The sequence below is a fragment of the Marmota marmota genome, unplaced genomic scaffold (assembly GCF_001458135.2).
Source record: "Marmota marmota marmota unplaced genomic scaffold, marMar, whole genome shotgun sequence".
Classification (NCBI taxonomy): domain Eukaryota; kingdom Metazoa; phylum Chordata; class Mammalia; order Rodentia; family Sciuridae; genus Marmota; species Marmota marmota.
Window position 1 is genome coordinate 55,162,965 of NW_026000174.1, and position 11,180 is coordinate 55,174,144.

At 36.3% G+C, this 11,180-nt stretch overlaps 1 protein-coding gene and 1 non-coding gene across 10 annotated transcripts in view; one reads left to right on the plus strand and one right to left on the minus strand.

Moving 5' to 3' along the window:
- Positions 1-11,180, minus strand: part of Ambra1 (autophagy and beclin 1 regulator 1) — a 182,180-nt gene that overhangs the window by 41,872 nt on the left and 129,128 nt on the right. For all 9 annotated transcript variants that reach the window (XM_015477842.2, XM_048788700.1, XM_015477839.2 and 6 more), the window contains one exon: positions 7,193-7,303. In XM_015477842.2, coding sequence (XP_015333328.1) covers positions 7,193-7,303 — 111 coding nt within the window. The remainder of the gene's footprint in view (positions 1-7,192; positions 7,304-11,180) is intronic.
- LOC125612223 lies at positions 926-1,028 on the plus strand. The gene has a single exon (XR_007342558.1). It is a non-coding gene; the product is annotated as a U6 spliceosomal RNA (small nuclear RNA).

The following is an 11,180-nucleotide window of genomic DNA, read 5'->3' on the forward strand; positions in this document are numbered from 1 at the left end:
GGGGGGGGGGAGAAAGGTGGTAGTGGAGGGAATCTCATGAAAATCGAAGGAAGATTAGTGTAAAGAAAAAGGACCAAGGGGAGAAAGGAAGGGAGAAAAAAGGAAAAAGGGAAATACTGGGGAATGATATGAGCCAAATTATATTGTTATATCACATGCATATACAAATATGTAACACAGATTCCATTATGTATAATTAGAATGTACCAATAAAAATATGGAAAAATAGGGCCAGGGTTGTGACTCAGTGGTAGAGCGCTTTTCTAACATGCATGAGGCACTGGATTTGATCCCTGGTATCACATAAAAATAAAAACAAATAAAATAAAGGTATTGTGTCCATCTACAACTAAAAAATATTTTAATAGTATTTAATAGTACTTGATACATGTTAATTATTTTGATTTTCATAACAATCCTATGAAGTTTGCATTATTACATTATTACAATCTTTATTTATAGAAAAGGAAAATTAAGTATAGAGAGATTAAACTACCCAAAGTCATACTGCTAGATGGTACTTGAGCTGAGATTTGAACTAGTGTAGTTTAAGAATTATGTACTTGGGGCTGCTTGCTGGGCATGCATAAGATCCTGGATTCAATCCCCAGCACCTAACTCTCTCTCTCCTTCTCTCTCTCTCTCTCTCTCTCTCACACACACATATACAATTATGTAATTATGTACTTAAGCCAGGAGGAATGGCTCATGCCTATAATCACAGTAACTCAGTAGGTTGAAGCAAGAGAATCACAAATTCTAGGATAGCTTTGGTAACTTCTTGAGACCCAGTATCAAAATAAATATCTCAAATAATGTCAAATAAAGTTGACAGAAGGTTATCAAAGCATTCACTTCTCTTTATGTTTTAGCTGTGGGAGAGAATCAGACCCAGATCTTTAAGCGCAAAGAAGGGTAAATAAGAGTTTCCTTGGGCAGCACATATACTAAAACTGGAACAATACAGAAGATTAGCTTGGCCCTTGCATAAGGATGACATGCAAATTCATGAAGTGGTCCATATTAAAAAAAAAGGTAAGTAACTCCAATACTGCTCTGAAGTTCTTCCAGTTATTCTTTAAACAGCTACAGACAAAATAAGGAAAGAGAAGTTATATTTGTAACACAAACAACACCAACACCACACCTACAAAAATCTCATTAAAAAACAGAACCACCAAGATCCATTTTGCTTATGAATATCAATGAAAAAATACATTAAAACCAGGTAGGGCTTAACCAACTAATATAAGAATGGGTGAAATGTTATATGACTTATTTTTTTTGTACTGGGGATTGAACCCAGGGGAGCTTATCCTCTGAGCTACCCCCAGCCCTTTTTATTTTTTTAAATTTATTTTTTTAAATATTTATTTTTCAGTTGTAGGTGGACACAATATCTTTATTTCATTTTTATGTGGTGCTGAGGTTTGAACCCAGTACCTCATGTGTGCTAGACAAGCACTCTACCACTGAGCCACAACCTCAGCCCCTTATTTTTTATTTTGAGACAGGGTCTCACTAAGTTGCTTAGAGCCTTGCTAAGTTATTGAAGCTGGCTTTGAACTTGTGATTCTCCTGCTTCAGTTTCTGGAGTCACTGGAATTACAAGTGTGTGCCACCAAACATAGCTATATAACTAACATAATTGATTACATTAGACCTAAGCAAAGAAAATTATAAACTCATAATTACAAAAATTATAAATTATAAATTATAAAATCATAAATACTATTCTTGATAAAAATGACTAGTAAAAGAGGAATATCTGGATAATTTTTAAAATAATAAAAGTAGTTCTAGTTCAACCCTATAGCTAGTAATACACTTAATGGGGGAGGGGATATACAATATCACTATTATTAGGGTTAACACTAATGTACTTAGAGAAAAGAAATCACAAGCTGAGCACCATGGCACACACCCACCTATAATCCCAGTGATTTAGGAGGCTGAGTCAGAAAGTGTATAAGTTCAAGGCCAGCCTCAGCAACTAGGCAAGACCCAAGCAACTTAGTGAGACCCTGTCTCAAAACAAAAAATAAAAAGGGCTGGGAATGTGGCCTTGTGGTAAAGTACCCCTGGTTCAATTCCTAGTATCAATGAATTAATCAATCAATCAATGTGATGTGGCTCAATGGTAGTATGTCCCTGGGTTAACCCCCAGTATTGCAATAACAAAATCACAAATGTAAAAAACTGGAATGGAGAGGGTAAAATTATTATCTCCAGGAAGCATACTTAGATAACTCCATGAGATTTAATAAAGTAAATACTATAACCAGTAAACAAAGGCAGTATGACAGTTAAAATTTTTTAAGATTACCATACAGCAAAAATCTTAAGAAATGTATAGGATTTATATGAAGACGACTTTAAAACATTCCTATGAATACAAGAGAAATTTGGATAAACTGAAAATCATATTGTAAGATAAGATAAAGATATTTAATCTCCTTAAGTATTTATATAAATTAAATGTGATTATAAAAATTATACTGCCAGATTCTATTTTTAAATTTTTTTTAAATTATTTATTTATTTTATGTATGTATGTATGTATGTATGTATGTATGTATGTATGTATATCAGGGACTAAACCTAGGGGTGCTTTACCACTGAGCCACATCCTCAGCCCTATTTTGTATTTTATTTAGAGACAGTATCTCACTGAGTTGCTTAGTGCCTTGCTGTTGCAGAGGCTGACTTTGAACTCACAATCCTGCTGCTTCAACCTCCCAAGTTATATTTGTAACACAAATGTGCCACCGTGCCAGGCTAAAAAGTAGTTTTAATGTTCCTATCAAGAGAAAAAATTAAAATATAGTTAAAAAATACAAAAGTAGACAGGAAAACTTAAAAAACAAAACAGTAAACTAGTTCTACCAGATTCTAAATCTTCTAAAATGAAACCCACACTGGAAAAAGTGGCACATGCTTATATACTTGCAGCAACATGAGAGGCTGAGGCAGGAGGATCATAAGTTCCAAGCTAGCCTCTGCAACCTAGCAAGTCCCTGTCTCAAAATAAAAAATTAAAAAAGGGTCTGGGAAGGCAGCTCAGTGGTTCTACTCCTGGGTTCTACTCCCAGTACCACAAAACACAAAAAACAACAAAATCCATGTGAACTCTCATCTGAACAATCAGCTCACTACAATAGAAGTGCAAAAAAATATGTCTGGATACACACAGAAAATTAATAGTATGATGAAAAATGACATTTAAAATCAGTGGAAACAAATGGAATATTAATGGGCTGGGACAAATAATGAGCCATCATGGGGAGAAAGTTGGATCAGTCTTCTTATGGGGGATTAAGTTTCCTAAAGAATCAAGAATTTTAAATACAAAAAATTAAAATATAAAGTACTAAATGATCTTAATGATGACACAAAAAACTAGGAACCATAAAAGGAAAGTTGTATAATTTTGATTTAAAATAAGTTCTATGACAAAAATAACCTTCAGCAAAGTCAAAAGATAAATGACACGTAGGAAACTCTTATTATAAGTTAATTTTCTGATTTATAAAGAGCTTCTGTAGAGTTGCTGAGGAAAAGACCATTAACACAATAGAGAAAGAGGTAAAGCATGTAGGCAGGTCACGACAGAGCAGCAAATGGTCAAGTATACAAAGAGACACACAACCTGTTTGGGACCAATTTAAAATGTGCACTTTTAATCTATCATATTTGCAAATACATAAGAATTCAATAAAAGTTATCAGAAAGAGTTTAGGGAATCAAGTATTCTCATGAATTGCAGGTAGGAATTTAAAGTGGCACAATATGCACAAAGGGCAATATGGTAAGATCTACCAAAATTACCAATGTACATACTCTTTTCCTCCCTGAAATTTCAAATTCTAGGTATTTATCTTATCAATATGCTTATACATGTGCAAGATGACAAACTGTAATATAGCTTGTATAGCAGAAGGTTGAAAACAACCTAATAGAACACAAGGTTAAAAAATAAAATTTATTCAAGGCAGTCATAAAAAATGAGTAAACTCACTGACTGACTGACTGAATGTAGTATTGGGGATTGAACCTATGGCCTCCTGCATGGTAGGCAAAAGTTCTACTACTGAGCTACACATCCTCAGCTTTGAATAAATTCTTTCTATATTGATATGTAAAGATCACTAAGATACACTGTTAAAGAAAAAACACAAGAAAAATAGATGCAGTGTGCTGCCATTCAGAATACATAAAAGGTGGGAAAATATTACTTTGCATTTGTTTTTATACATACATAATATCCTTGAAAAGACAGACAAGAAACTGTTAACAGTGGTTGCCTGTGGTAAGAAATGGTAGGTGGCAGGGAACAGGATTGGAAGGCTTCATATTGTACATCTTTTTATATTTCTAAAATTTTTGAACAGTGACTGTATTACCTAATTCATATTATATCAATAGAAAGTGACAAATTAAGGAAACAAATTAACTGTAAAAAAAATTACAGCCAGTAAGATTTGGGCCAGAAAAGTAGAGATGAACAAACACATTTTGGTTTTCTTTCTTCTTTCTTTGGGGGTGGGTGGTTGGGTGGGTACTGAGGATTGAACTCAGGGGCATTCAACCACTGAGCCACATCCCCAGCCCTATTTTGTATTTTATTTAGAGACAGGGTCTCACTGAGTTGATTAGCGCCTTACTGTTGCAGAGGTTGGCTTTGAACTTGAGATCCTCCTGCCTCAGCCTCCCAAGCCAATGGGATTATAGGCGTGTGCCACCAAACCCAGCACATTTGGTTTTTGATAAGGGAAAGTAAACTGCTATGGATTCCTAGTAGGATTAAAGAACAGATTATTGGACATACCTGGATTATAAGCATTTAGAAAGAAATGGATGAGATTTCACTAAGGAACAGAACATGAAAAACCAACCTCATTTCCTTTGATAAAAGTATCAAGAGTGTTATACAGTTGGGGGCAGAGGCCTGTAATCTCAGTGGCTCAGGAGGCTGAGACAGGAGGATCATCAGTTCAGAGTCAGCCTCAGAAATTTAGCAAGGCACTAAGCAACTCAGTGAGACCCTGTATCTAAATAAAATACAAAAAGGGCTGGGGATATGGTTCAGTGGTTAAATGCCCCAGGATCAATCCCCGATAACCACCTCCCCACCCCTCCCACCAAAAGAAGAAAACACTGGCATACAGGGAAATGCCACAAATAGACAACATCTTAATTATTTTAAGGTATCCAACAAATCCTTTCTACAGATAAGACAGGAAACATATACTTCAGATGTGAATAACTAAGCCCTAAAATGTAATTTATGAACCAAAATCAACAGACAAAACCCACAATACAACAAAGCTTGGTGCAGTGTCCTGATTTACCGATTTTTCCTTCCCTTTCCCTTTTTTTTTTTTTTTTAAAGAGTGAGAGAGAGGGAGAGAGAGAGAGAGAATTTTAATATTTATTTTTTAGTATTTGGCGGACACAACATCTTTGTCTGTATGCGGTGCTGAGGATCGAACCGGGCCGCATGCATGCGAGCCCGCTACCGCTTGAGCCACATCCCCAGCCCCTCCCTTTTCTTTTCTAACTAGGGATTGAACCCAGAGGTGCTTTACTACTGAGCTACATTCCCAGCCCTTTTTATTTTTTATTTTGAGACAAGATCATGTTAAGTTACTCAGGGCTTCCCTAAATTGCTGAAACTGGTCTTGAACTTGCAATCCTCCTGCCTCAGCCTCCCAAATCACTGGGATTACAGGCCTGTGACACCATACTTTGCTCTGATTTATCAGTTTTGCTAATAATCTGAAGGAAGAAAGGGGAAGGGTGTTTATCAAATTAGTAGATGATGTAAGAATGAGAGAAGACTAATCAAAGTTCAATAAGACATTGAGAGGCAAGAGCTAGGAATCAATGATGCCATGATAAAATTTCATGAAAACAAATACAAACCTGCTTTGGTTTTTAAAAGATTCCAGCCACACAAGTTAAGTACAGAGCATTTGAGTTTTGGCTTAATAATAATAAATCAAGAAATTTTAAGTGACTGCAAACTCAATAGTGGCTTCAGAAAAAGCTGCTGAAATCTTAGGTAAGATGAATACTGTCCAAAGTACTAGGTACAAGCTCATGTCAAGACTCTTCTATTCTGTTCTGTGTTATCTCCCCTCCCACCTCCACACCCTGCCAAAGTTAAAATGGAAGATGAGCAGAACTGCCAAGGATTTGGAAGTGACACAAGATAAAGCAATCTAAGGCAGTAAGGCCTGAAAAGAAAGATTTAAAGGGAAAGGGCAATTTACCTTCAAATAGCTAGAGGAATATTACTTGGAAGGCATCATTAGGCTTGTTCTTACTTTTTCTTTCTTTCTTCTTCTTCTTTTTTTTTTTTTTTAAGATTTTTTTAGTTGTAAATGGATTGATTGATTATTTATTTATTTATTTATTTATTTATTTGCAGTGCTAAGGATCGAACCCAGGGTCTCACACATGCAAGTGCTGTACCACTGAGCCACAACTCCAGCCCCTTATTAGGCTTATTCTATGGAAATTCAGTGGTAAAACCGAACAGGAGGAAGGGGAACAGGGGCTCACAGTACAATAAAGAACAGTTTAACAGAAATTTTACAGTGATGGTTAGAATCTCTAGTCAGATGAGGCCTACCATCAGAAGAATACAAGCAAGGTCTGAACTACCACTTTTCAGGAATGTGAGAAGGTCCTTCCTTAGACACCAAATGAAATGAAATGTCTACAAAGTTGTGATTCCAAGTGAATAATGGGAACATGAGACTACGAACTTCTCCAGAAGCAAGGAAAAAAGAAGTTTTAGACAGATATATCTGTAAAAAAAGAAATAAACCATACCACTCACTTCAGTCCAATCAAGTCTGGATTTATAAATGAGCTTAACATCACTATATTCTTCTTCAAGGGTCACAAGGTGTAGCCTTCAGTCCTGATACTACCTTCTATTTCTGATCCTTTTAGTTCCATCAAACTTTTAAACTTTGGCCAGTGAACTACTAGACCATAAATTCCTCAGGGCTCAAGTCATGTTAGCTGGAGTGCTGAGGTGAGCAGAAGAGCTGTAGAATGGCCTGTGTCCATCAACTACCCAATGAGACGATTGAAAATCCAGTGCTACGTGAGGCTTTGAGTTCTGGCTCACCAGAAATGTATCCCCTTCCACCAGGACCCCAGGTTGATATTGGCTTACCATTACTTATCTCTGGAAGGTCAAACTTAGTGAAGTCCCACCACTGGAGCCGGTAGGTGGTATTAGCAATGTTACTGGCCACAGCAGACTGTCCATCACCAATCACTGCCCCTGATGGAGGAGAAAACAAAGACAGAACAATACATCATTTATTTGCATGTTTCCATTGTAGAACAGAAAATAATAGTGAGATTAGTAGAAGGGAGAAAAGAGAAAGAACCACAATTAAAGTTGGGAAAAAAAAAAAAAAAACAACCTGTGGAATTTCATATGGCAAAGTTTTTACCTCAAAGAGGAAACATATTATATCCTAAGGAACAATTCTATGTGGAAATATAATTCCATTCATCAGCCCTTCCGTTATCACTTAACATTTATTTATTTTGTGCCAACACTGTGGTAGGTCCTGTACGTATACCATCTAGCAGAAGGCTCATGATCTAAAGAGACAGATGTGTTTTCATAAAAATGTGGAGAAAGGAAAGTAAAAAGTGGGAGGACACCATGAACATGGAAAAGCCAAAAGCATTTTAGTCCTTGGATGTTTTGATAGTAAGCAGCACTGTTTTGGAGAAAGCATCTCCTTTGTAGATGACCTTCTTCCTCATAATACATCTCAAAAGAAGGCTCCCTTCAGGGAAGAGGCAGCTAGCACACAGCTGACTGGATAGAGAGACGGTAGAGAACAAATGAGAAAATATTTGTTAATCTCTTTCAGAATCCTGGCATGTAACAGGGCAGAAATTCATGAGCTAGTTTTGCAGCATCAGAATATTTTTATTAAGACAATTTTTTATAATTCCCCCCCAAGAACTTCCTTGAATCCAGATTTGCTTGTAATATTTCACAGTTTAACTTTCCCTGATATATACTTCTGTATGACATTTTTCCCTTGGTAACCAATTAAATAAAAATGGATTTTTTTTAACAGGGTGACACTTTAATTTGCAGTTGTATTTCATTTACATGAACATGTCATTTCCTCCTCCTCCTTCCGAGGTGCATTTCATACACAACCACCCTTGTGATCAGACAGAGCCAAACCCTCTTGGGAGAATAGAACATTCTTAGATGCCAGATAAGCTAAATGGTATTCTCTGCTACAAATCAACTCCTATTTTCAGAAACTGAACTTGTTAGAGCATACTAGCTTTGGAGCGATGGACAATTTTATACCTGGATTCTTCAATATTAACCTACTCTTTCCCCTCCGCATATCATTGCAAAAGCATCTTGTGATCTGTGATTTCTTTTTCCTTTTAGAGAGCTGCATTTATTGCTCTGCTAATCCTGATGTTTGCCTATTCTTTCCTCAAACGATCAAGGTGTTGTTCAGAGAAAAAATGTCTTCCATACAAGGCATAAGATAAAGAAACACATTTTTTTTACTCTTATAACTGCTGCAGGCCATCAGAAGACACTTTCCAACATTAATTTATTAACAGTCCTTGTCCCAGTTTTAATTTGTAAGGAAAGGTACAAGTAACAGTTCATTTCCAAGGATAATGATATATCTCTAGATTTTTGAGGTCTCAGCATGGGTGATATTGCCTTCATGGGGGTTAAAACTGGTGCATGAGGGCCAGGGGAAGTGAGGTAACCATTCCCAAAAGACACTGTAATCATTTGTTCCCCTCCCAAATGCCAGAATATATAAATAATTTTATCTATGACATTAAAATTTCATGGAATGATGACTGGGGAAATAAATGTCTAAAAAGGTTTCTCAGGAGGATAATAATGAAATAAAGGTTGAAAAATAACTGTTCTAGAAAAACCAATACCCTTAATTTTTGAATCTTACAAATTCACAGATAGTCCCAAACTATCATGATCTACATGAAAACCTGAGAAAGACAGCATTTAGGAGTGTTGTCAACATACCCACTGACCTCAAACCCTTATTGAGGACCCTATGTCATACTGTTCAGATGAGGTTAAAGCATGTCCCTTCCTTTAACCTTAACAGAAAAATGTTTCTTCAATAATCACATGTGATGTGAGAATATGGGAAACCTTTGGTCATAAAGAAGGTCAGATACCAGCCAGACTTTCTTTTTGAATATTTTAATCAGCTTTATATTTTTTTATGATTCTGGAATCTGGTAACACCTCATTCCATAAAACAATGAGTTTGCAGAATTTTCTTAAAATGCACTTTCTTGTTTTTCCTAAACTATATAATTATACAAACAATTTTTAGTTTGAAGTTCTACCATTTTCTTTTAAAGACTTAAGTTTCATTCTGACCCACTGAGCTTCTTAACTGTTCCCCATGCTTGCTTATCTATAATCTAGATGGCTGATATCTATCTCCCTTTGACTACCAGTCTCACAAATTACTTTAGATCCTTACAATTTCCTCCAACTTTACTAGAAGAGCATATTACACAAAAGGAAAGAAGGTAAATTACTTTTTTAGTCTGTGATGAATGAAATGCTAGTTGCTAAGAGAGGAAGGAAAATAAATGAAGGAAACAAACTTCATATTCTGGGAGCTTATTCTGGGGGAGGAGATGGTAGCTACAAACAGGAAAACAGTTCAGGAATAACCAGATGCTTTCCAAGTGCTGTGGATCTGCAACTGGGAACACAAATGATAAAGACTCCAACCCCCGTCTCCAAAGGCATCCTGTATGATCTATGCCTCAAGAAACATTTTCTGGAGAACAGCTGTGCAATAAAATAAATGAGTAGGGTAGCACTGTGAAGAGACTAGGGAGGTGTTTTCTGCCAATGGTGCCAGAGTGCTGAGGAGGAACAGAGCCTGGCACCAGGGAGAATTGATTTTCAGTGCCATGTAAACACAGATTAGGGAGCTAAAGATGCCAGCAACAGATTAGAATATTATCACCAGGTTCTGTTCTGTAAGAAATGCAGGCCAACTGAGCCTGTCTCTTGGAAACATCAGGAAGAATATAAGTACTACTCTGTTAAAAATAAAAAAAAAATTTAGTAGGCCTCTGGCTGCTAAGTTCAAGGTATAGGAAATGTGCCAGAGCAAGTTAATGGACCAAACCACAAAGTATTTACAGAGGAGGCACTTAGCCTCAGAAAACAAATCCTGAGAGACTGCCCAGGGATTTTTAAGGCTTCAAGGTTCTCCATGTAACAACAGAATGTAACAAGCTAGACTCAGGATTTCTCAAGCATCACTCTGCTCGTGTTTTGGGCCACAGAATTCTTTTTGGGGGTAGGGCGGACTCTCATGAATTGTAGGACATTTAATGGCATCTCTAAACTTCATCTACTAGATGCCAATAATACCCATCTTCATCTAGTTGTGACAACCAAAAATGTCTCCAGACATTGCCAAATATTCCCTTGGGATAAAAACCATTCTTGTTTGAGAAACTCGACCCCAGATGAATACAGCCTACATTTTACCTCCAAAAATGGTACTCGTGAAAGCACCACTTCTGGAATGCCTGCTGCCAAAGGCACCAAAATTGTTAGTAACACTGATCATAGAAACTAATCAAAGGCAGAGAATTATACAAATGGTATTCTGCTTCTCCTTAAAAGAAGACATTTCAAGAGAAACTTTAAAATATTATGAATTAGGACTAGGTAGGTCAATAGAAGAGCACCTGCTTAACATGCTCAAAGCATTGAGTCTGACTCCCAGCACTGCCAAATTAATTAATTAATTAATTTAAAAACTAAATTGAATTAAATAAAAATATAGCTTATCAAAATTTGTGGGATGCAGTAAAAACAGTGTATAGAAAGAAATTCACAGAATTGAATACTAAAAACCAAATGATATAACTATGTAGACAATCCCAAGGAATCAAAAACAAAAAACCTGGAACTATTAAGTGATTATAGCAAGCTGCAGAGTAAAAGTCTTGTATACAAAAGTCAACTGCTTTCCAATATACCAGCAGTGAACAAAGAAATGGTTTGAACTACAACACCATTTACGTTAGCACACACATATATACATGAGAGAGAGAGAGAGAGAGAGAGAGAGAGAGAGAGGGAG